Raw genomic sequence first — 26,876 nt, 5'->3', positions numbered from 1 at the left:
ATGAATGGGGACCACACGTGGTTCGAACGCTCGCTCTCCGATAGGCGCTCACTCCTGCGAGCCAGTTACGCGACTAAAGGGAAGAAAAAAGGGGGGAACGAGGGAAGGAAAGAGGGACGGAAACGGGACGAAAGAGGAGGCCGAGGAGGAGAAGAAGGACTGCGGATAGAAAGAGAACACGCGCGCGCGTGTCGCCGTCGACGTTGGTACCGGTGCCGGTGGAAGAAACGGTGGAACTCGGTCGTCTACCCTGTAATTTATAACTGGAAACTCGGAACTGCGACGCGACCTAAGGCGATACGTCGATTCCACTCGGGGGAATCCCCGGTCCCCGTTTTGCGGAAGGTCGTTCGACCTTCGACATCGAAATCGATGCTGCCCGATTCGGCTCGAGACTCTGAGACTCTCTTGATTCTCTCTCTCTCTCTCTCTCTCTCTCTCTTCTCCTCCTTCTCTGACTGTTTGTTTTTTTTCATCGTCGCGCACTTGAAACCTTGCTCGAGGATCCGGCCAACTTTTCCGATTACTCGAGCCGAGTGCTCGCGACTGCGAATGATTTATTTAAAACGGCCGCCTGACCGCGAATTCCGACGCGGCCAAACTACTCGCGCGGATTCGAGCGCTGACAGTCACCTGTTCCGCGGAATCACCTGTTTTCGAAGGCTCGGTCTCTCTTCGACTTCGCCGTCGTCGCAATCTTTCTTCCCGATCGAAAGAACGCCACGTGTGATATTTCTTCGCGAAAAATATAATCATCTATCTTAATTATTTTCTATTTCGCCTACTTATATTTGTTATAAATCCATGAAATCCACAGTCTAGTTATCGGTGTTCCATTTTCTATAACGCGTGTGATCGGTGCGTTGCCAGAAGATTTATCTGGCATAGGTCACGCGCTTGTTCCTTTCAATGGAGTCTCTCAATGCGGGAACATTAAGTTTTAAGTTTCTGATTTTATATTCTACAATTGTTGAAATGATAATGATTACACTGCGGATCTTTATGCAAAATAGAAATTGTCTGCATCGATTGCAAACAATAGAAACTAAATTGAATGTTACTTCTTCCCTTAATGATTTTAATAGTGGAGAAATCATGCATATATTGTCATGTTCAATGTTAAAAATTTTCCAACAATTTTGAATTTCATCTACTCAATTTTGGTCCGCAGTCTAATAACGATGCTCTCACTGGAAATTGTTATACACATTTTTGTGCCCAAGCAGATATTATAATAAAAGTCGCAGATAATCTATAGAAATTCTATGATACCATCTTCATAAGGTAAACAAATCAGCCATTTTTTGTGCTCGATAGGTTTAGCGTTAACCGAAAAGTTAGTGTAGTAGGTAGACTAGTCTGAGCATTTCGGAGGCTGAGATTCAGATGCTGGGAATACCGGGTCCGGGGAAAGAAGGTTCTGTGAGCAGCACGGGAGTACGGTCTTTTACTATACATTTTACATAACAAGAAGCAAAGGTAAACGCGCAATATGGCCGCGCTCGGCCGATCCTCGGGGCATCCGTTAACGCGCGACCAAACGATTCCCCTTCCTGTTCCCGTGGCGCAGTTCTCTCGGAACTGCGAGATCTTGGCGCTCGACGAGTAGTCATCGTCGTTCCTACGCAGAATAAATATTCATACGTCCGCGTAGTGGAGAAACCGCGGCGCGGCTCGGTTCAGCTCGGCTCGGCTCGTCCTCGCCGCGAGATCGCCGCAGGAGCACGCCTCTCCAAGTTTGGATAGGCTGCTGTGCGGCGAAGCCGGCTTTCGGGTTATTATTTGGCTCGTAAATTTTTATCGCGCCACGCAGGACTCCATTTTTACGAGAGCCATTACGTCGTTGCCACGTAAGGTTGCGCCACAGAGAGGCCGTTCCCTCTCGCTCGTCCGTTCCTCTTTCCCTCGACTCGCCGAAGGCCTCGCCGCGAACAAAGCCTGCCGAGGAACGATCCGTCCCGTACGCGGCCGCTGATTGCCCTCTGGGGCACTGCGATAGCTTCCACGAACCCGAAACCACGCCTACGCAAAACATTTTGCGGGTAGAGAGGGAGAGAGATTCGCAACCTTCTTCGAGATGGACAGATGACAATTACACTCGACGTGGAGCAGTCTGTATATGGAGAGCCACGAAACCACGCCCACTCGGGGCACTATTTACACGCAGAGCCGTGAGACCTCGCCCACTCTCGGGGCACTCTGTACAGAGAAAGCCAGAAAACTACGCGCACTCAGAGTACCTAAACACAGGAGTGACACTCCAAATACAGATGCGTGAAATTACATCCACTCGAGGCACTCTGACCATAGGGAGACACGAAGCCACGCCCATTCAAGGCACTTTGAATGCAAAGAAAGGATCAAATCAATGACAAATACACTTTACACAAGAGAAGCAATGAGACTATGCGTATTTGGAGCACTAACATCATTGTAAATAAGGAGCCACGAAACCACGCCCACTCGGGACACTATCTACACACAGAACCATGAGACCTAGATACCGGAATGACACTCCAAACACAGATGCATGAAATTACATCCACCCGAGGCACTCTAAGCATAGGGAGCCAGGAAACCACGCCCATTCAAGGCACTTCCAATGCAGAGACCATTGAGCTGTCTTCGAATGGCACTCTATGGCAGAGAAAGGATCAAATCAACGCCAAATACACTTTATACAAGAGAAGATATGAAACTATAGCTATTTCGAGTACTAAAATCATTCTAAACAAAGAGCCACGAAACCACGCCCCACCATACAACTCTACGTGGACGCAGACCGAAGTAAACAGTCTTTGGTCATCATCTGTACGGATCGAAATAAGTCTGAGAGTTTTTCGCTGCTCGTCGCCGTTTGCCAACGTCTGTATTCTCCGTTCCGGATCCGTCGTTCGCGCCTTTTGTTCTCGGCGCAAGAGTCAAGGTTTCTCGTCGATCGCGCTCGCTGCCTTTCTCAGGGATTACGTTGCGGACTGATGGGATCCGCTCGCGGATCGTCGCTCCGCGTTCGTCAAACATCGCGGAGCGGATCCGCGTGCCGCGAACGCGGCGTATCAAGTATCTGCGCGGCGTCGAAACTTCGCGGAAACTAGTTCGCTGCGCGCGCGAGATGCAAATGTTCGGCAACTCGGCGAGAAAGCACGGACTCGACGTGGTCGACGTGGAACCGAATGGAGAGATAGAGAGAGAGAGAGAGAGAGAGAGAGAGAGAGAGAGAGAGAGAGAGAGAGAGAGAGAGAGAGAGAGAGTTTCGATAGGACACACAGCTTTCACCGAGAATCCCCGGGTAATAATTGTCGGAACATTCGAATTTGATCGGTTCCTTTGGTCGAGCGTCGATCGCAGTTTGCCGAGCGGAGGAACCGCAACGCCCACGCAGTATCCGTCCTCGTTAATGTCCTCGCTTTTCTCTGTCACTCTCCCCTCCTTCTCTGGTCAACCTCCTCCTCCTCCTTCCTCGTCCCGACCTCTTTCTGGGAACGAACTCGCACTCCCAGCTAGCCGCGCGGCGCGGCGTTCCACCGCACCGGAGAGATTGTCCCCAGGAGGACCAGCCTCTCGAGCAGCGGATCGTCTCCTTTTTTCCTCTCGCCTGTTCCGCAGATTCGTCGGCGTTGTCGTTCTCGTCGGTTTCGACGTCGTCGTTGACGTTGCCCGCGCTCCGTCGGGAGAGCCTCTCGCTCTCTCGACGAAATAGCCCGTGAAACGAGACTTCCAGCCGCGGGCGAGCCGTGAACACGTTCAGATCTACCGGAACTGGAAATCTGCGATGGCCGATCGATATCTGGACCTGAGAACGATCTACACTCCCGCTCATATGTCTTAGGACACCTCTGGGTTGTAGTAAAACTCTGGTATTTCGTATACATTATGAATCTTTAACTGTATTAACCCTTTGCACTCGGAGCTATTTTATGTAACTGGAAAGTTAAACATTGCTTCCGATCCAGAACATTTCCGTTCCCTATGATTTTTGAAATTTTATGGGTATGAAATTGGTATAATACCTTTTACAATACCTAAATGTTTAGTAATTGATTAGATGCCGATTAATATTTCATAGTGTAAACAATATTTTCAATAGCCGTACAGAAACTTTTAGTGGTGCCTCAGAGGGGACAACCGAGTGCAAAGGGTTAACTATATAATACAAATATAATGATAATGATCCAAAACACACGTCAAAAATATGTAAAAACTATTTGGATCAACTGCAATGTAATAATTCATTGAAAATTATGATATGGCCACCCCAATCGCCAGATTTGAACCCCATAGAACAATTATGGGATGAACTGGATAGACAGGTACGAAACTTTTGGCCTTCCTCGAAAACACATGTATGGAATATCTGGAACGAAAATGGAATAATATAACAACAGAAAGTACGAAAAAATTGATCACTCAGATGCCAAGAATAGTGGAAACTGTAATAAAGAAACGTGGCGGATTGTTCGATGAAAAGAAAATATAAATATTTTTTTACTTCTTGGTAAGATTTTTGATATACGAGTGCAGCGTCCTTTCCTCGGAAAAATTTGTTCGCATCCTTCAACGATTGTTCCATTTTTACAGAGTTGAATACAAATATGATCAATGGACTACGGATTTTATGCATTTATGATAAAAATGGATAGGTGTAATTTATGACAGTAAAAATATTTGAAGAATTTAAACATACTACTATATCATTTCCAACCTATTAAATATATTCAGCAAGAAACTAAATATTTATTTCATCCCAGCTTGTTGCAATTCAGGTAGAAAATTTTTATTTTGCATAAAGATCCGCAGTCTAATGATCGCTGTTCTAAGACTTATGAGCGGGACTTATGTACGTTCTAGATCACGAACTGGTCCATAGCTTGAGACTGATTTTGCAGATGTTTGTAGAATAAAATCCTATCTTTCGTGGGAACGGCCTTTGTAGATCTAAAGTAGATAGAAGTCCTACTAAATTCTATCGAATACTGTATTATAGGATTTTTTGAAAATTTTCAAAATCCATAGCTGCATATACATCCGCAGTCTAGTCGCTAGAAAGGGAACTAGAAATCATAAAGCTAGGACAACGTCTATGTTTCCACCGACAGTTGAATGATTCCTAAGTAGCGTGTCTTTCGGACTTGGAAATAAAAAGGAAGAAGCGAAGACCAGCGTGCTCGCACGAAACTGTACATGCCGAAGAAGAGAGATACACTGGTACTAATTGAAATTTACACGTACGGTGTAAATTCAATCCGGGCTACCTCTCCGGTACAAAATTTCGAGTTAAGCCACGGCGGCCTCCCAATAATTTGTCCGTATTTCACGGCGGGATATCCACTTCGTAGAAGTTTGGAGGCAGCTAGTTAGTCCGGCGAGCTTCCAGACCGCGAGAGATCGTTCTTGGAACACGCGGGCTGGAAGTCTATTTTCCGGTATTTTCCGGGTTCCGCGGGCTAGTCTGGCGATTCTTTCGGGATCTTTCGGCGCCGATCGAGAACGTCGGTCGCGAATTGGTCCGATCGAGGCGAATCGGTCTCTCTGCTGTTGCTCCGGCCGTTTCTCTTTCTTCGGGTGCGTGGCAGAAAGGGAACGGTCGACTCGTTTCTTTTTTTCCTCGCAAGAATGAAATAGTTTGCCCGGAAGCTGGTTCCGGGGGGCGGAAAAGGGAAAATGTAGGAGGGAAACAGAGGAGGAGGAGGTGGAGGAGGTGGTGGAGGGCGGTCAGAGAGAGGAGAGAAAGAGAGCGGCAGAGGGAGAGAGAGAAAGAGAGGGTGGGTGGATGGCAGGAGGAGAGAGCGAAAGAGCAGTGGTTTTTCGTTATCGACATTTTCCACGGGCGCGTCAAGGTGTGCGTGATCGTACGTGCGTGAGCTTCTCTCGTTGCCCCCTTTAGCGAGCGTGTGTGCGCGCCGTGTCCGTGTTTTCGTGTTCCCCGTCCGTGCGTGGTTGTAGGTGGTTGTAGGTGGTACCCGGCGCCAGTGTGCGCGCAAAATTTGTATGGGTATGCGTGTACGTGTCGGCTGGCATACGGGCAATGTGTGTGTGTAGAGTTTTCTGGAGGTTTCCCCTAGCAACGAGCAGCAGCACCAGCACCAGCACCAGCACCAGCCACAGCCCGGCTTAGGGGTAGCTACGAACCCCGCGCGAGACCTCGCTCTCTCTCTCCTCTGCTCTCTTCTCTTTTCCCTCGTTCTCTCTTTCTCTCCCTCCCTCTCTTTCTCTCTCTCTCTCATACCTTCTTTCTCTCCTTGCTATTCTCTCTCTTTGGCCATTTCACCCGTTCTCGATTCACATCCACATACGAATCCGTGTTTCCCAAAATCGAAACCTCCTGCTAGACGACGCAGTTTTCCGGTCGTTCGATACTTTCGCGGGAAAGGAACCCGGATGAGTAGAAAGACGGAATTTTGGAGAACGCCCCATAAAGAGAAAGATATATATGCTCGATTTCCATCGACGTCCCGCAAAACAGCGGCGAAATGTTTTCGAACTCGTCCAGAAATTTTCACCGCAAGAGAAAGAGAGGTCGATCGTCCTTGGATGGATCCGACCGCGATCCATCCAGTGATGGATCACGGTTTTCTCAGCACAGAAGGTGGATTTTATTTCGAACCGTCCGTCCTCCGGATAGAAAGCACGGGGCTCCGGTTTCACGAGAAAAACGCGTAACACAATCCTGCAAGCTTCGCGGTAGAAAAGCGCTGGCCAAGCCGAGCCGATCCCATCCCGATTTCCTCTCTCTCTCTCTCTCTCTCGCGCGCGCTTCTCACTCACTCTCGTTCTACCTACACTCGAGAGATCGTTTCGAACCGTTCCTGGTCCGAGCCCTGCAGCGTCCGATGCGCGATAGTGATTCCTTCGAATTAGAGATCCTCTGCGTGCACTGATACCGATACCGATATACCCACGGTAGATATCAAAGACGAAAAACCGGTCGCGAGCTTACCGATCCCTCGGAAACTACTCAAACTACTCTGAAAATAACTCTGAAACTACCAGATACAAATCGAGCGATTATATCTTGATTCTGAACCTGCAGATACGAGAATATAAATGAAGAACAACGATAAATGGCGTCTGGTTATGATCCTGATCCCGGTTACACGACTTTTAAGAGGGTAGTCCTGATTTTGAATATTCTTTCGAAAATCGTGTTTGATGTCGAACCAACAATTGTTAGAGTTCTTTATGCAAAATAAAAATTACGTGAGTCAATTACAAGACGCAGAAGCTAAATGACAATGTGATTCGTCCTCGAACAGTTTCGATAAATCGTTAACGATATAACGACATTCTTAAATTATTCTACTGTCGTCACAGTTTTATATTTCATTTGTTAATTTTTCGCATAAATGCAGAAAACCCGCAGTCTATCAGAACTAATAGGTATGCAACGGTGTCCGGAACCAACATTGGAACCAGTCCTCCGGGTAACTTCACAATTGTTATATGTATATTTTATTGTGGCTGTTCGCAGTCATCTCGAGAAGAAGCATGTTTGTTATTTCGGCTTCGAATCCTTGGTTTGAAAGAATATCACGAAAGACAATCCACGATTGGTGGTTCGAAGCTTTCGCTACGAAAGAGGAGGGAGCGAAGCGAAGAGAGGCGGACGGGAGGGAGAGAGAAAGAGAGAGAAATAGAGAGAGAAAGAGAAAGAGACAGGAGAGTGCAAGAGTGAGAGAGAGAGAGATGGATAGAATCTCTCCATTCCCTTGCCCGTCTCCCTCGCCTCACCCCCGTCGACAGCCCTAGTCGTTTCCAGCAAGTACTTCTATGTACCAACCATCTCCTACACGCTACCCTTATGTACCTTGTATATTTACCTTGGTGGCATATACGCGTACCTATGTATGTACATCGGGGCCCACGATACATAGGTCCGAGCGCCACATAAAAAGTACATAGGGTAGGTATAGCTCCGGCTGAAAATTATTCCGAGTATTTTCGAATTAGCGTGCAGAAACGAGCAACGGTGCGCGCTCACGCTCTTGCGCTCTTTGCTCGCGCAGAGCGAGCATCAGAAAATGCGAGCGCAAAAAAAAGAAAATAGAGACTGAGGACGGTGTTCCCAGCTACGTCGTCGTCCTGGTGTTCCCTTGAATTTTCCGCCGTTCAAGATTTTCCCCCCCGGTTCGAGGGAAATTTTCCCGATCCCGGGGACCAACCCGTCCGAGGGGAAATTGCGTCTCGTTGGTTCGAGAGTAGATCGATCTCGACGAGCGAGTGTCGTGCAGCTCGTCGATCCCGAAAGTGAAAGAGAACGGAGAAGGAGAATGCAGGATGAAGAAACGAGAGGAGAGACGAGAGAGAGAGAGCGGTTTCGCGCGGAACCGTGGCCGGCGCTGCTGCGCCCGACTGTACGTCCCGGCGGCGGTACTCTCTTTGGACACATCTTTTTATTGTCGTTCCCGCTGGCTCGGAAAACTCGAGGAGCCCACGCGAGGACCGGTTTTTTGCCAGTCCTTTATCCTAGCCGGGCAAGTGGAAGTCTCCCAAGATCGCTCTTGGAAATTACGGCGCTGCGAAGCACGGCCGCGCGGATTCTTCTCTCTCTCTCTCTCTCTCTCTCTCTCTCTCTCTCTTCTACTACCTTGCCTAAACCCTCCCAAGGGAAGCAAGAGTCACCTTTGTCACGCCTACGCACGGCTTTTTCGTTCGTACCCGGTGCGAGAGGACAAGCGAGATTAGGATGACTGCGGCACAACCCGACACGGCACAGAACTGTCCTCAGGTCTGCAAGGAGAACCATCGTTTCGGTCCAGACGCGAATCGTGACTCAAATCGCTGCCTAGTTTTGAAGAACTTGACTTGGGAACTGTGAGCCAGGATAGAGGAACGTTTTCTGAGAAAGTGCGTTCATCTCGAGGACGTTTATGCGGTGGGAGAGTGCTCCTTCTGGACACGCATGAACACCTGAAACCTTGAATAGATTCTGTTGGATCATTGCAAAAGTTCGTGACCAATTTTCGGGGACCTCGAGATCTTCTTTGAAGGAAAACAAGTCTCTAATCGCAAATCTAATAATTATAATATATTAGGTTGGAGAGGGAATGTTCTGTCGTATTTTAAATAAGCAGGTAATTTTGCTTGGAAATCGAAAACACATGTTCCTAGTAAGTCGTAACGAACGTAATATTTATCAATATTATAGCGATTTATAGAACCTCCACTGAATTCCTCAAAATTCATGAAAATGTAATCGCTCGTCGAACGCGATTCAGATCAATTCTCGTTCGATTAGGAAATCGTGGCTGGTTTTCGGGAGTAGAGAGGTTCAATACCTCTTCTAAATAAATCTTTTCGATAAATTATGATGATGCAGATTAGGATTACTTTGCTCGCGAGGAAGCTTCTTGATCGAACGAGCACAAGCAGGAATTGGCGCGAGTCGTTGCCAGGGTCGGTACACGTTTCCTCGCGGCGATCGCGCGGCGTTAACGAACGTCGACCAGGAAGACACCTGCAACGTGCTCGCGCGAACCTGGCTGCCATAGAAATTCCCTGCAATTTCTCCTTGTATCCACCACGCGATCGGAAACATCGAAATTTTCTGCGTTAATCCTGAACAGGGCGGGGAACTGTCCAGAAATTCGATCAATCGTCTAGCCTCTCTTAAAATGCTGTGTCTCTGTTAGATGTGCAAATAAGTTCTTTCACCTTTTTTTACAAACTCAAGTCTGATGACTCCCAATCTTTCTGCCAATTCTTCTTGCGTCTGGGTCGGATTTTCGTTGAGCAATTCCTCTAACTCACCGTTATTATACTTTCTCATGCACCTGAACGATCGTCGTCTTCCAAATAAAAATCTCCGGCTTTAAATCTTTGGTACCACTTTTTGCATGTTCTGTAAGATACAGCGTTCTCTCCCAGTGCCGCACAAGCCATTTCAGTAGCTCCAACAGCTGATTTCCTAAGTTGGAATGCAAAGTGACACAAATGATGCTTCTCGCACGCCATATTGCTTGAAATTGTTGCATAGGACTGGAAACTCTGAGAGTGCTGATCACGACTCTTCTTAAAACTAAAAGAACGCTCTTTCAGATGGCGCCAAAATCGGGAAGTAATTCAAATTCAGTCAGAAGTTATGATCGCAGAAAAAAGGGGGAAGGAACATTTGCACACCCAATAATATAGGATTCCCAACTCACTGAGAAACACCTCTCTAAATTTCCTCGAGATCAACGCTGACTATTTTATTTGACTCGCTATAAAGGCTTGAAGGTAAACTTGTTGTCGATGGATCGATTGTTCCATCATTCGGAACAACGTTTCCCTTTAAAGCTTTTGGCGGTCGGCTTTAGTTCACGAGATAATCGCAAGGAACTTTACTTTTAAATTCATATTGTCAATGTTATCATAGAATAAAAATGATCTGGGTCGAAAGAAATGTGTTGATTGTGGATTTATAATTGCTTCGAGTCCAAAGTGTTAAATTTTTCCCTGCGAAGCTTTCGAAAGCGGAGCGTCTCGATCGAACGAGAATCAAGCCGAGAGCGTTGCCGAATTTATTGCCGATTTAATCGCGAATTAAAGACAATGCTCGTGTCCGACTGGACTTTCGCCTTTCTCTCGATTTCGGATGCATTTTCGCGCGATGATTCGGATCGATCGAGCAGGTCGGCGCGCGGCGGGCACGATCTCGCTCGTTTCTCCTCGCAACGGAGTAGATTACCCGCGCGAGAAACCACAGAATGCCTGGATGGTTTTCGCGACTACCGCGAAGAACCGTTACGGATTCCGCTCTGTGTCCTCTCGGCGAGTGAATTCGGCGCGCGCGACGAAAGTCATTGGTTCGTGTTGGGCCGAGATCGCGAGAACGAAGAAAGTGGAAGAAAGAGAGAGAATGGAGAGAGAGAGAGAGAGAGAGAGAGAGAGAGAGAGAGAGAGAGAGAGAGAGAGAGAGAGAGAGAGAGAGAGAGAGAGAGAGAGAGAAGGGTCGATACTCGCCGAAGCGACAAGAAGTATCGCCACTACTTCCGAGTATTCCGCGTTAAATATCGGGCCGGGTTTCGCTCGGGGGATACAGCCGAGACGACGTTAAAGTCAGCTTGGTTCGCGTGGGCGACGCGACGCTCGCCGGGCATTTTCTCCGCATTAAATAAGCGCGGCTGCCGAGAATAAATTTCATCCCGCCTTTTCGAGCGTTTTCATTCGATCGTAAAACCTAAGCGAGGCCTGTCCGAGAGGCTTTACGTAACTCTTTCCTCCTGACGAGTCACTTCTTTCCTGTCTTCGACAGGCCCCCGCTTCCTTTTCGAGAAAAACTACCCTCTCCTCCCGGCAGGTCACGTTCCCTGCACGGTGGTCCAGAATCCCGAAAAATGTGTTCATCAACTCTGTGAACATTGGCGATTCACGATTTTTCTGTACTTACTTTTGATGACTGTACGTAATCCATCGGTTCTTTTTGTGGGCCCAAAGAAAATGGGACAACACAATGTTAACGGGGTGTTCTCGTTTCCAGGATTGCATTTCTCGATAATGCAAAGATGGGATTTTTCAGTAGTCAAAAGCGCTAGACAAAAGATCTGTCTGTCTTTACGTTTACGAGGCGTAATTTGTATTGTTCGGCAGCGTAATTTGCTATTTTCATAAAGCTGCGATAGCTACATGCTGCCGAATAATGCAAATTACGCCTCGTAAACGTAAAATAGGACTTTTGAGGACTTTTTTGCATTATCAAAAAATGAAAAGGCGCATCCTTGCAATCCTGGAAGCGATCCGTAAACCTACCAACCATCCGACGAGACACGATTAAAACGTGCGCGTCCCGGTGGCAATCGAAATCACGTGGCTCATAGTTCGAGGGAATACGGATTTCGGCCTCGCGTTCGGTCCTATCGCTCTCTCCTAGTGGGTTCGATTCGATTCGATCGAGTATCCGAGCAAAAGTCGACGGAGCTGTTGTCGTCCGGTCGCCGTCGACTTCGAGACGAAGAGCGTCGCGAGGGCGAGGGGTTGTTCGATTGATCGACAGAGCCGCGACCAACCAGGGAGGGAGACTATTTTTCCTAGGACGAAGCACTATTGTCGTCGTGCACTATTAATATCACCGCCAACCCTACGTAATAGTCGCGCGTCGTCTACTCTGTAATTTCGGTCGACGACGAGGACTTTAAAATCCACGCGGTCGTCGGCGACCACGTGTGTTTACACGCGAGCGGATGGCGCACGCCGGGCTCCTTCCATCCCCCGATCATAGTGATTACAGTGTTTAGACACTGCCGGTTATTACAATCGCTGCTATTATCTTGTCCCGGACGCTCTTCCCTTCTTTTTCTTCGAACCCCTCCTCGCGCCGAAGACTTACGCAACGACGTTCCCGCGGGAAGAAGGGGGATCGGTGTCGCACGACACAAACGAGGAAAAAGAAAGCCTGGAAAAATTGCAAGAATAAATACCAGCCGAGGGTGCACTCGGACAAAATGCCTTCCTGTCGTGCTCTCGAACGCCGCGCTGTGCCGCGTCGATTCGAACCGCAGAATCATATTCTACTTCCTGCAATTGCTACACGCAAATTACCAACCTTCAAATTCAACCGTTTGCTGCTTCTACATACCGTGCAGTCTACGACCTCTGGGGGTCGTTTTAGAATCTGCAACTACGATGCAAAACACAGGCGTACCCGATATTTTTTTAGTCTGTGAAGTCGAACAGTTGTTCTGAAAATGAATTATTAACACTCGAAAGGTGGATAGTTTGATGATTATACGGATAGTAATCTTTTATTCTATGCAAACAGTTATTCAGAAATTTTTTTGATTATGTATATTTCCCATGGGATTTTATTTGAATCCACCGATCTTTTGAAGTGTCCGTGTGGCTTTGGCGAGGTTACAGAGTAACAACGCCTAGGGTTAAACTGTACTATTGCTGGCACTGCACTAGTTATTGGCACTTTTCATTTAAACGGCAAATCTTAAGAATTCCTGGTATAGAAAATCATTTTATATTGCTTCTTATTTATATTTATAACAACGTTGTAAGGTTTCATAACAGAGTTCCACATATGACTGTTAGTAACGCTGGTACATCCAGTAAGACCGACGGATTTATTAAAATTTTCGTTACAAGTCAGTATAGTTTATCGCTTTATAACTTAATTTTGGACTGTACTACAGATGTAATAAGTGCGTATATGTTTCATTATAAAGCAAATAGTCTGTTTAACGTTTACTTCATACTGTGCCAATGACTGTACTAGTTGTCTTACGATTGTTATTCACTGAATATATTTTATAATAAAAGATTTATGACACTCGTACAACTGTTTGATTTTGCTGGAAAATCTCTATTAGCTTATAATAATAGCAAGCTTAAATAATAGCAAGTTTAAACATTTCAAAAACGGATAAAAAGATTTTTACTACGAGTTTGGCTTAGAGTGCCAATCATAAATGTCATAAAAATGACTAATAGTCTTTTTGAATGTTAGTCATTAGTCAAAACTTTTTGATTAGTTAGTGATAACTACACTGCGGATCTTCATGCAAAATAAAAAATGTTTTCATTGATTACAAAACGTAGGAGCCAAATAAAAATTTCATTCTACTTTTAATTATCTTGTTAAGGTCAATCTAAAACAATAGTGGCCTTAAATCTTTTCAATACCTCCACTGTTGAAAATTGTACGTATTCAGTTTTGTTATAAATGCAAACTGTTTGATTCTGCTGAAAAATCTCTATTAGCTTATAATAAAAAAATAGCATATATAATATATACAATATTTATATATATTATTTATATATATATATATATATATACAATATATACAATAGTTAAGCTCGTTTAAACATTTCAAAAAAGGATAAAGAGGTTTTTACTACGATTTTGGCTTAGGGTGCCAATCATTGTACAGTTTACCCTAGGTGAAATAAAGTTTGAATTGTGGAAGACAACACTTTTAAATATTTTGTATTTTAAAGTTAACAATGTATATGACGTTCTTAAGGATTCGATCGTAGATGGTAGCTAATTGTGAACGGTTCGCGATGTTGTTGAGTTCTTTTCTGTATCGTGTCGCGTATTACGTCAGCTTGAATCCTTTTCCATTGGTTGACTGTAAACTGTACAGGGTGATTAAATGAATCCTAATTGGTGAGTGGATGGTGCATTTCGGTCGTCGGAATGAGGTGTGCTTCAGTAAAACTATGTTTTGGCTAGGATGAATTAGGTGAGGTAGATATGGGAAATTTCAAGTGCTTGTTTGGCTAAGATTGCCCTCGATGTGGTGTCCGATGACGCCCAAATAATTTTGGGACCTTATCGGGCCCAATTGCACTACTTTTAATTAAAACAAATCTCCAGAACCTATTGCCCCTACGTTTCGAAAAATGCATGAAATCCGCAGTTCGATTTATGAGTACTTCAGTTGATCGATCGATTAAAGTCCATTGCCCCTCGCGCGAAGAACAAAAGATAATTACGGAAGGTCGCGATTCGCGAAGGGTAAAGAAATCGGAGAGGGATCGTTTCGCACCCTCCGCTAATTCGAGCGGGAACGAAACGATTTTTCACACTTTGCCGAAGCGGACCCGGTTTGAAAGTGGGAAAGAGAAGCAGAAAGAACGGCTTGGACCCGATCTCGTGGTACACTCGGAAATATTATAAACGGGTCTCGCGCGTGGGCGGTGCGTGCGCGCGGCTACGCAAATATTGATTTCATATTTTGCCCCCTTTTGTCGGGGCCTCCGACAAACGGATCCGGGGGTCTGTAATTTTCAATTTTAACGGAATCAACGCAGCTGGACTGCACGCTACACGCAGCTCCGCGCTCGGTTCCGTTGTTTGTATTTAGTCTGGAGCGTGATATTAACGGTCCGGAGCGGAACAAGAGGAGAGAGAACGAGAGAGAGAAGAGAAGAGAAGAGAAGTAACGAGAGGAGAGGAGCCTAGGACCCGTTACGCAAGCAGCATCGCGAACCGCGAACCAACGAAACGGTCTCTCGCCCTTCGCGGTGACGTCCAATGACTATACCGGTGTCGAGTAACAACGGCTTTTAGACTCCATCCGCCAGCGAACCGGCCCGATGACTGTAAATCCAATTACAGTCGCATCTATTCTCGCCGTTCCACTCTCGACCGAGTTCGCCGAGCGTCCCGACGCTCCACGACGTCGAACCGACGCGACGCGACGCCCCAACAACGCCGCTTATACGAATCTCGAGTGCTCGTTACGATCCTTATCATTCGTTTAACGCGGCCTTTGCCTTGGTCGTGTGAGCATGAATCCCCACTTCTTCTTTCTCTCATCAAGTTTAGAAATTCATTTCTACCATAATACACGTATTAGATCGTATTTATTATATCGTATCATAGTAGATGTATAAAGCCAATTTTTTACCATTTGGAATAAGTTTTATGACAATTTGTTCTATCATCTTTTACGACTCTTCAGACAAGTTACAGATTTCTATGACTTTTTGCGACTTTATTTGAAACGAAATTTGCACCGCATAAAACGTGTTGGAAAAAGTGAAAAACAATGGCAAACCGATGGTACATTTTGTCTTTCGCGCACTGCATTTTTACCCTTGCGGTAATAAAGCAGCAGAAGCTGATGGAAATGCGTACTTTGATTTTGCATATTTGATGCGATGACAAAAAGAATACTTGAACGGTTAGAAAGCACTACAAGGCAAAAAAATGATGTCCGAAATGTCAGCCGTCAATACATATCAGGATTTTCCGATTTAAAATAAGTTTACGTAATAAAAATTGCTTGCATCAACTGCAACAAGCAAGGGCCAAGTAATAATTTCTCTCATTCTTTAACAATGTTCATAAGCTGCAACTAATACATTGATGTTGTTAAATTTTTAAGGTCTGTCCACTGTTTTAAATGCATAAAATCCGGGTAATTATATAGAAAAGTACTGCCCTCTCCGATTTTGATGAAATTTAAATATGTTATAGATATTGACATTTTGAACAACTTTTTCCTTTTCCAATATAGGGGGGTCGGTTTTAGTTTTCGAGATATTTGCAAAAAACTATCGCGAATACTGTATTGAATTTTTCGTATTCCTGAACGCGCTCCGCTGCAACGTAGACTGTTTCAGTGCGGCGTTTGTTTACATTTTGACGCTGTAGAGATAAGAGAGAAAACAGGGGGCGGAAAGGGCCAGCCTGACACCACACACACCCATCCAGTGCTTAACACGCACCCAATGTTTCTAAAAAGAAGGTTTCCGTTAAGAAATTAACATTTGCGCAAATTTTCAATATCATATTCGTAATCAGCACGTGAAAATACGTAAGAATCTAGAGTATGATTTAGAAACAGTGGGTGCGTCTTAAGCACTGGGTGGGTGTGTGTGGTGTTAGGCTGGCCCTTCCCGCCCCCCTGTTTTCTCTCTTATCTCTACAGCGTCAAAATGTAATCAAACGCCGCACCGAAACAGTCTACGTTGCAGCGGAGCGTTCAGGAATACGAAAAATTCAATACAGTATTCGCGATAGTTTTTTGCAAATATCTCGAAAACTAAAAGCGACCCCCCTATATTGGAAAAGGAAAAAGCTGTCCAGAATGTGTTGCTGCATAACATATTTAAATTTCATCAAAATCGGAGAGGGCAGTACTGTTCTATACATATAATTACCAAAATCCGCAGTCTAGTAATAATAAATGGAAGCAATGCCATCTCTACACGAAAAACGAACTTGCTTTCCGAACGACCTAATATCTTGGTCTAATAAATACTCTATAATAAATACTCTGTAATAAATTCATTAAACGACCTAATATCTTGATCTAATAAATACTCTATAATATAAATACTCTGTAACAAATTCATTAAACGCACAGTTACGTAACTCCAATCGCAGATCGCGGATACTGTTCGTGAAAGGAGGTTGATAGAAAGAGCCGAACGATTGTTGTGCAAGGTGCGTAAGAAGAATGGAGAAGTTCGAGGTCTTAAAGTACACAGAGGGATGGTCTCGCGTGTATCGATGCTCCGGGGATAGGCGAGGCAAGTTCGAAGAAAGGGAAAAGGAACGGCGGGTCGTGACTTCCGGTCCGCGATACGAATTTTCGATTCCGCGAGCGTGGAGCTACTTAATCGATCCAAAGCGCGCAGCTGATCGTAATGGTTTCACTTGCCGGAGAAGTTTATGCGAGCGGCGTACCCCGTAATCTCTACTGGCAGAGGCAAGCAAGCAAGCAAGCAAGTAGGCGAACACAGACCACCCCCGCGACCCGAACCTTCGACACCGAAACTTTCGGAAGCAGCGCGATCATTTCATTTCCGGCGCTGTACATCGGCTGGGAACCGTTGCTACAAACTTTTCGTATCCATCCCTCATTCTTGGCGAGTCGCCGACGATTTCCGGTTTGTGAATCAGTCTTACGGATATACTGGGAATACTCGATGAACATGCAAATTGGCTGGGTCTGTTCTGACCCTCTCTGATAGAATATTCGGATCAGTTCGAATGCTCAGATTGTTCGAGTGATTTCCTTCTTTTCGGTATGCTGGATTATGAATAAGTGAGCAGCGGATTTTATGCAAATGCTGTTATATTATTTTTACTACTTCACTCCAATTCATTTTGCATAAAGATCCGCTGTCTGTTGACGAGTTACAAGCGCAATCAACTTAATGTTCGCGTTGTCAAAAATGAGTATGTTTCGGAATCAAAATACCCGGGGGGCGCGTGTGCTGCTTGGTACGAGTCGGCCAATCGCGACGCGAGCGTTCAAATAAAGTGGAGTTCTGCCCTTCAAACGAAGGATTCGCTCATCTTTTTGGCCCCCATTCACTCCGGTCCTTTTTCAAGGATAGAACGGCTATCCTTGGGGTGATCAAGTCACACTAAACTTGAGTCAGCCCGGCAACAATTCGCCTACGAAACAGAGTATAGAATATACACTACTGTGCAAACGATAGAAGCACCCAGTATAATTATAAGATATAATGACAAACAATATCGTTTGTATATAATTATATGCATTTATAAAGTATTAGATAATCCGCAGTAAAACATATATACATATATTTTCAGAACTATTCAATTAAACAACGGAATCCTTTTTCAAAACTTACTGTGTTCCTATTTGATTTTTTACGCTTTTCTATTAAATATGGCCGGGTGCCTCTTCCTTTCACGCAGTAGTGTATTTCCACCAAAAATCAATCAATCAATTAATGAGGCAATATAAAGCATGCAGTATAGAACAAAGCACAGGAGTTTGCTTAGTTCTCAATAAGTTGAACATATTAAAAAAGACAAAATAAATTTCTATTTCACACCGGGTTGTTGCAATCCGGGTAGAAAATGTTTATCTTGCATAGAGATTCTCTGTCTAGAACTGACAAAGTCAAACAAGAAATGGATCTTCAAGGGCTATCTTAAATAAAGACAGGTAATTCAATGGCTATTACCAGTTTTTATTCGAAATGTAGCAAGTGCCCTGGTACCAGTCGGTTGAACGACCGAGCACCCCGCGCGAGCACGATTCCCAATCGAGAGTGTAACACGCAGCCCTGAGGAGTCCGGCCGTAAAACTGCGATTCCGTTGAAAATACGGTAGCGCTGACAGATGGTTGTCTGTGTGGCGAATCGAGAGCGATTCCAGCGGCTCGTAACTCGGCCGAAATGGTCGTGATACAGGATGCACGCTCTCGGTATGCGACCAAGCTCATCGGTGCTCATGATTAGCCGAAAGACGGGGTCGGAGGGCTACGGAGAGAGGCGACCAAGCGAGAACGAGTCTGCCAGTTGAGAGAGCAAGAGAGAATTAGAGGTAGAGTGAGTGACGCGGGGGGCGGGGGGCAGGTAATAGAGAGAACAATCATAATTGGCGCGTGCTTATAGGGAGCACAATCAATTAAATGGGGTGCACGCGGGCTTATGCGCTCTAACGACGCTGCGGCTGATTACGATTCTCCGTCGGTTTTCTCGCTCACCCCTCTCTCTCCCTCTTTCCGGTTTTCCTCCTCCCCTCGTGCACTCGGTTTTCACTTTTCTAATTAAATAACTGTACTCTCCCCCTCGCACCTTCATCCAACTCTCTCTTCTTCTACCCACGACTTCGAGAGCCCAAAGGAATCCCCGTTTCGCGTTCTCTCGGAAAGCAACCCTCCACGACGATATTGAAATCCGATCGGGCGAACCTCTGTCGCGATCGATATCGCGCGACGAAACGCTTTCTTCGACGATCCCGCCGTCGCATCGCGTCAATCATGCATGCCTGACACGATTCCTTGTCCGCACTTAACCCTCCCGAACTAACCCCTCGCGAAAATCACGGTCGACATGCTCAACTGTCATATTTTGTGGTTCCATGATTCGCTAGCTTCGAACATCGACCGGCAATTATTTCATAATTTTGGTCTGCGGGCTGAGTTCTTAATTGGTCGTGCGAATAGAACGAAACTTTAATCATGAACCAGTAATTCTCGCTTAACTGCTGAGATCCGGGCGTGCCAGAACAGACTTCATTATTTTATTATTTTTGGTGTATCGTCGTTTTTCCGATCGAAGCGACACCAAACACGATACAATTACGATTATAATTACTTGTGCAACAATGTTGCAGACTTCATATTTACACAGTTCGCGCACCTCTACCGTAAATGTCAAATCGCCAATCATGTATCGTGTAACTATATCGCTTTTTGTGTCATTTCAAGTAGACAAACGAGACGAATACGATGCTAAAAATTTCGTAAAAACAAATCAAAAATTATAAAAATTGTACTCGTCGCAAAAGTGGGAGTCGTCGATTATTACTGAATTAAAGTTGTTTATAAGTATGCAGAGGATCTTGATGCAGATGAAAAATTTTATACCTGAATTGCAACAAACTGGAGTGAAATAGAAATTTATTTTCTCCCTTAATATTCCGAAATTCTTCTAATATTTTCACTGTTTGAAATTACATATACTTATTTTTGTCACAAATGCATAAAAACCCGCTGTCTACTTATAAGACATAAACCAAAATTGAATAGAATTAATGTTTAATGTCAGATGATTGAGGAAACTGATTTGATAGAGTTCGAAACACGATTCCGTCCAAGTTCGTCGCATCTCCGCCGTAAACAAGGGTGAAAGAGATAAGCTGGCGTAAAGTTTCGCTGCAATCTTCCGCCGAGGGCCGAAACGCTGTAACAAGGTCTCCCATTCGAGCACACGGCGATAATTCAGCGAAATTTCCCGCGAAAAAAAAGATCGAGCCGCGGGGAAAACTCTGCTCTCGACGATGTACATAGTAAGCGGAAGAAATTCTGTCCCGTTGCAGCTGTTCATACTCTGGAAGGGTACAACACACCCGACACGTATTCCCGATCGAATTAATGGTCGCGTAAACGACTCGATATTGGGCGCATTAATTCGCCGAACGAGCCATTAATATTCGAAACGACTTTCCGCGTGCCGACGAACAAGTTCACGAACACCGCGCTTCGAAACCTGTCGAAAATTACCTGTTGCTGGTCGACGAGCGAAGATGTTTCCAGTGACCCGGTCCCTGCACAGAAAAGACGGCGGTTAATGACATGGTTGACTAGGACGACGCTGAAAATGAAGACCTTAGACTTTTCAAACAATCTTCGCGTCTTTTATTCCGATTAAATCGTCCGGCACATGCATCCGAAGAAGCGTGAACTCGCCTTACGGGTGTAGACTCGTTTCTAACATTGCAAGGGTGCGAGATGCGCCTTCTCATTTCTCGATTATGCAAACATGAGGTTTTTTAGTAGTCAAAAGTCTATCTTGTGATGAGAATGTTTTGCAATCGTGGAAACGAGTCTACCCCCTTAAGATACGATAAATGAAAGTAACGCACGAGGGACGCTCGAGCCCATCTCTCCGGCAACCTCGAAATATTACACGCCAATAGAAACGTCGATCGGTGAAAAATATTTGATCGATCGATCGGGTCCCGACGAACAATGAACTTGGGCTTTTTTTCCGGTGGAAAAACTTGCGTAATGGATGCCCGAGCTTTCATAGGAACGAGGTCAACGGATGCGACTACAGAGAAATGATAAAGCAACATTCGCGGAGCAATAAACGGTGTCTTTTATTTTTCTCCGCTTCTCTTCGCGGATATTGCGGCCGATCAAATATTTAGCAGCGAGACTGTACATGTTAACGAAAGTGTACATATTAATTGTGGGATTCGCGCTAATTCTTTTCTTCGCTTCCGTCGTTTCTTCTGATAGTTGCGTGAACGAGTTGGCCAATTGAACGACAGGAACTGAGTGCTCCTTCTCGAGAAATTTTATAATTGGTTATTTCTCATTTCTCGAGAAATTTAAATCTAGGAAAATTCTTATGAATCTCATTTATTTGATAACATATTTTCGGAAATAAACAAATACATACAGTAAGGAGCATAACTGATTCCACACACTTCAAATCAGAATAACTTTTATATGAATGGGCCAAACGACTTCAACTTCTCTATAAGGCTAGAAGAATTAGTTTAGTAAATAACATCTAATAAATAAGTTGAAAAAATGCATTTGTTCCGAATTGTGAAAAACAATACTAAAAATTGATTTTTACAACTTTTTTAGCTGGCCCAATAACGAAAATCTAAAAAATTTCTTTTGTCAACTGGTATAAATTATATACGCTCTGAAATTTCATTGAAATTGGTTAATTGTTTTACGAATTATAATCGAAGTGGTAAAAAGGCCGAAAATTTTCAATTTAAGTGCGCACGTCATCCTTTTATAAGATCGATCTCACCTATAGGAACAATACTGGATAGTTGCGTGCATTGTATCTCGATAAAAATTTTTCTCCAAGTATAGCTTAGGTTAAGTTAGGTTAGCTTATTATAGGATAGTTAATGTTTCCTGCGCTTTCGATAAATATTATCAACGATTCCAAATATCATAAGTTTTCCAAAATTTTGTTATTTCATTAAAAAGTTTCGAGAATTCTCGAGGAATATAGTCTTATTTCGCATTTCTCGAAAAATGAAAAATGTTGAGAAATCAGGAACAGGAACAGTAACGGTTAACCGGTAAATCAGAGAAGACAGGAGTTTCCTGTCAGAAATGAGATTAATGTGTCGAGCGAAAATTCTAATTCATTACACAAAAAATTTCAGAATCTTTTTGAATAAAGATTTGAACCGTGATACGTACATGGTACTGATATCTTCCGTTACTGAAACGAAGATAATATGTTGGAATTCAGAATATCTTTAATTGCATATGTGGGGCTTGTATAAAAGTAATTATTAAAATAAAATTTATTTATATTGGAGTCCAGTTATGTAGAAAATTGAGTGCAAGTAATGGAAGGTTAAGTAGAAAGAGTGACGAACGCGATCTACAAGCAACAAGGAGTGAATGTGCTAATTTAGGTTTGTCTATTTGTTTTCAGGTCGTACCCGTCGCCCGTGCAAAATGGAGGGCCAAATGGTACGACGATGAGTTGCGGGGGTTCGCAAGGTAAGCCTTTCGATTTTTGATCGGTAAAATAGACAGTCACGTCGTTAATCGACTCGCAGTGATTTCATAGGTAGAATTGGCTCGTAGGGGCCAGAGCAGGGGCAAGAGCAGACGCCGGGGCACGCACGTGAGCATTCCTCGCGGGGGTCCAGGGACGGAATGGAATTTCGCAATAAAGGGAGTCCTATGCTGATTAATTAGCTCGGGGTAAAAAATTCACAGGAATTCCGTTCCGCCTATTGAATTAGCGTTACATTAAATTTATTGGCAGAATTCTCATTGAAAGATCGGCCTTGCATCGAGGCCGCGAGGCCGCGAGGCCGTTTGCCCTGTCCACCTGACTCTCTGTCCTGGCTGAACAATTTTCCAACTATCAAACGTCGAGGACGTATGAAAATACCGGCTACGATATTTCAGAGGAAACTTTCGGGGAAAAAATTCCCCCACCCCTGGCAATTCAATATCGCGCGATTACGCGGACAAAGGTATAACGAATCAAATATCATTTTAATTTTGTATATTGTACCTTGCAAATGCGAGCACGCGTCCCGCTGCCGCTTCTCCCTCTCTATATTTTTCTCTGTGTGCGCTGGTTCGTCCGCGTACTCTACACACAACAACCGCGACCCGCTCGTGACTTATGCGTTTGGCATCGCGAAAAACCTGCTCGCTTATCCGGCCACGTTCATTTTCAGATTCAGCCCCGCTGTCCGCTGTTTTTCGATGGAATTTCACGCAAAAGGATTCCCCGGCAAGATAAACGGAAATTCGCCGAACGATCCGATTAAATTTAACGTCCGGCTAGCGATTCCGGCGGATCGCCTCGAGCCGCGGACCGTTTTCCGCGCGTTAATCGTGATATTTATGGTATTCCGTTCGATCCGATCCGATCCGAACTTTAATTTTCGAAAGGAGCGCGGCAAAAAGAAACGCAACAGCCGCGAGTTTATCGTAGCTCGATACGAGCATCTCTCCGTGTTCGGACTTCTTTTTTACAACGGAAACTCGCGAACACGAGCGCGGTGGCGAAACCGTCACAACGACAACGCAATAAAACACCAGCAAGATTTCAAGCGTCACGCCGCGTCGTTAATGGACGCGGAAAAAAAGTGTTTCCGAACCGTCCGATCCTGGCAAATCGCTCGTCCATCGGTTCGCTATCGTTAGCAGACACTGTTTTTACGAGGGACAAACATGTTGATCAGGGCAGACTGGACAGAGAATGCGCATTCTCACGTTTGTTCTTGTTTCTTTATTGTCGGATAATTCAATCATCGATTAATGTTCGAATTCTATGTCAAGAGTTCACCTCGATAAAGAAGTATACTCAGTTCCATTGGTTTTTAGACGACTTCTTCGATCTAAAATAAAAGAGGGTAATTGTGCAATGGCTGCACCTCACCGATTTCGATGATTTTTTGAAATGTTGTCAGGCTGAAGATTCTGAACAACTTTTTTCTACATATACATGACCGCCGCTCAGCCTTAGAGCCTGTTCACATTGGAAATCGGCGATTTTCTCATTATTCATCATTATATTTTTTCTACATGTTAAAAAACGATGACCTAACGACATTAAAAAAAATCAACGAAATCGGTGTAACCTTTTATGCGCAAATACCTAGAAAAAGTGCGCAAGAATTTGTTAATATTTCTTCAGGAGAAAATCTAAGAAAGTTTCCGAGTCGGATTGACCGGACCCGGTTATAGTTAACGAAGTCGGCGTTACTGTTCGGAATCGAGGAACAAAGGAAACAAGTCGCGAGTTCGCGATCGTTCGATCGTACGACGAGGAAGTCCGGATAAACCAGCGATATCGTTGCTCGTGCGATAACCAGGAAACTGGATAAGAGGGAACCGAAAATAAGGCTGGCGAGTAAGCGAGGAACGAAGCGGATTGCGCCGCGCGATTTCCCAACCGCGATGCGAGCGAACGAACAGGGAGAACCAGCTTTCATTCGAACCGGAAAGATATACACGGCGGAGCCCTGTCCAAAAATGCCTCCCGGGAGAAAAACGCCGATATCAACACTTCCCGCGAAAATAATAATATTTTCTTTCGTTTGACTGTCACGGCCCCGGCACTTGCGACGGTCTCTCGAACCGGAAAGGAGGGGCTGAGGGGAAATCAGCCGGCCAACGTTGGACAGCACTGATATACACTTGCGAAAAAGTTGACTCACGCCGTGAAAATATATCTCGAATGATAAGCTCGCCGTTGGTATAACGCGTTTCGAGGCGTTGCGTGTCTGTAAATGATCGATGCACTGGCTGGTGACGATATTGTATCGAAATTATTGAATATTCCTCATAAATGTTCATACTTTAACCGAATCTCATTGAACACGTGTTTCCAAAGCCTCGTAGTTTGCTAAATTAGAATTTTTGGTAACGCTGCGAGGTGCGACGTATGTAAATTGCAGATCTTTTCGCAAAATCAAGATTTTCTGGTAGGTCTGGTGCCGTCACAATTTTGAAATTGTTGAATATTCCTCATAAATGTTCATACTTTAATCGAATCTCGTAGAACGTGTTTCTAAAGCGCCGTAGCTAAATTAGAATTTTTGGTAATGCTGCGGGGTGCATCGTGTGTAAATTGCGGATCGATTAGCCAAATCAAAATTTTCTGGTAGGCCTGGTGTCTTCACAATTTTGAAATTATTGAATATTCCACGTAAATGTTCATACTTTAACCTAAATCGTCGTAGCTAAATTCGAATTTTTGGTAATGCTACGAGGTGCATGATATCTTTTCAAAGTTTTCTAGTAGCTCTGGTACTTTCACAATTTTGATCCAGTAATAAATATCTTGGGTTACGAACAGAGTTCTCAGTGCAATAAAACGCACCAGTAATTTACGGAAACGTTCCGCATCAGCGTCAGAAACCGCGATGGAATCGCATGGAGGAGACCGCCAGAGGCCACGAAACAGTCGCGGAATCTAAGAAAATTCTGCACAACAATTCAAACAAAGGAAGTCGTCTTTGTACATCGCGTTCCTGATAACCGAATCGTGTGTTCATGCATGGCCAAGCAGTGTATGGTAAACAAGAGTTGCAAATAGCGGCGAGGAATTGAAACATGCGAAGCGCGATACCTGGAAGGTTCCCTACGCTTTCATTTTTCCCGTTATCGCGTTTCTAGTTGTCGAACCGTCGTGAAAAATCGACTACGGAACGCTGCGAGCCTTAAACAATCGTTCCAGCAAAAATAGCTAGACCTAAAAAGAAACTCGTCTAAATTAACGAACGGCTATTCTTATTACCCTCTATGCCCATTCTTTAAAATTCTATCTGCATTCTGGTTAGCGCGAATACATAAATGCGAACATATAAAGATGCTCACATAAGGCCGAAAATGTGCGACTTTCACCCATTTTTAAACGTTTGTAGCTCATTGTAATGTTGATCGAATTTGATAGAACTTTCAGTATGCGTATAAGTTACCGAAATCTACAAAACGCATTTTCTAAATTATCGTTACAGGCTCGGATAAACAAGTTGAAAAAACACAATTTTTAAAATTGTTCATGATTCCTACCAATTGCAAGCTAAACAAATATTTGTTTGCTCATTTTCTAGCAAATTAGTTGGTCTAACATCTTAGAAAAATTCAAGTCGTTTGGACTAATTTTAAAACAGTTCTGAGATTTTTTCAAGAGCGTCCACTTAATATTGTCCGCAACTCTATATGCAGAAGGAACCGCATCCTGCGCAAATCATCAGTTAGTCTAGTTCCGTGTGCGTCGAGTAAGCAGCATTGCCACAAGACATGCTCTAGGTCCTCCAGTTCGTAGCCACACTTGCAGTCGGTGCGATCAACAATGCCTACACCGACCAATGAGGCGGCCAAGTTGTAGTAATTAGGGAGGGGGTGTAAGAGTGATCGGGGGGTGAAAAAATCGCTGCGAGTCAGTTATCGGTAGACGGTCGGAATAGTGCATGTAAGAATCGAAAGGACACCGATGCCTTTTTCTGTGCAGGTGGGGTGATGGTGAAGCAGGAAGCGAGGGATGACGGTTACGAGACAAGTCCGGATCTCGAGATGAGGAGCACCGGTGGTGACAGCAGTCAGCAGTACCACACGCCGCTGACACCGCACACACCGCACACGCCGCACACGCCGCACACTCCCCTCACGCCGATATCGGCGACAGCGCATCAACCCCAGCAACCTGGCTCGACCGCTTCCACCCTCGGACAGGTGAGTTTTTATCTTTCTCTCTCTCTCTCTCTCTCTCTCGCTGTTTCTCTACTTTTCCTATTTCTACCTCGAGGAAACCGACGATTAGGTCACGCGGCTCTATTTCGCGCCACAGTCTACCGTGCCATGCCGGTGGCCACGCAATTTCCTTGACGCGCCACAACACGGAAGAACTTCTCATTGTCAGTCGACACTCTGCCGTGTCACCTGGCTGTCACCTATTTAAATAGGCGTTGCTAACTGTAATGAATTTACCAGTA

At 44.7% G+C, this 26,876-nt stretch overlaps 2 protein-coding genes across 4 annotated transcripts in view; one reads left to right on the top strand and one right to left on the bottom strand.

Moving 5' to 3' along the window:
• Positions 1 to 26,876, top strand: part of Tdg (Thymine DNA glycosylase) — a 148,549-nt gene that overhangs the window by 52,305 nt on the left and 69,368 nt on the right. Inside the window, exons 3-4 of the mRNA XM_076420116.1 lie at positions 22,346 to 22,413; positions 26,396 to 26,616. Of these exons, the coding sequence (XP_076276231.1) occupies positions 22,346 to 22,413; positions 26,396 to 26,616 (289 nt within the window). The remainder of the gene's footprint in view (positions 1 to 22,345; positions 22,414 to 26,395; positions 26,617 to 26,876) is intronic.
• Dnmt3 (DNA methyltransferase 3) overlaps positions 1 to 26,876 on the bottom strand; it is a 174,686-nt gene that overhangs the window by 92,969 nt on the left and 54,841 nt on the right. For 2 of the 3 annotated variants that reach the window (XM_076420109.1, XM_076420113.1), the window contains exon 2: positions 20,428 to 20,471. The gene's annotated coding sequence lies outside the window, so the exon portion shown is untranslated. Of the gene's footprint in view, positions 1 to 20,427; positions 20,489 to 26,876 lie in introns of those variants that run through there. The other variant, XM_076420110.1, reaches the window with a different exon arrangement.

Source organism: Lasioglossum baleicum, chromosome 3 (assembly GCF_051020765.1).
Source record: "Lasioglossum baleicum chromosome 3, iyLasBale1, whole genome shotgun sequence".
NCBI classification, from domain to species: domain Eukaryota; kingdom Metazoa; phylum Arthropoda; class Insecta; order Hymenoptera; family Halictidae; genus Lasioglossum; species Lasioglossum baleicum.
Note: the sequence above shows the minus strand (reverse complement) of the source record. Positions and strands in the feature narration are given on the sequence as shown.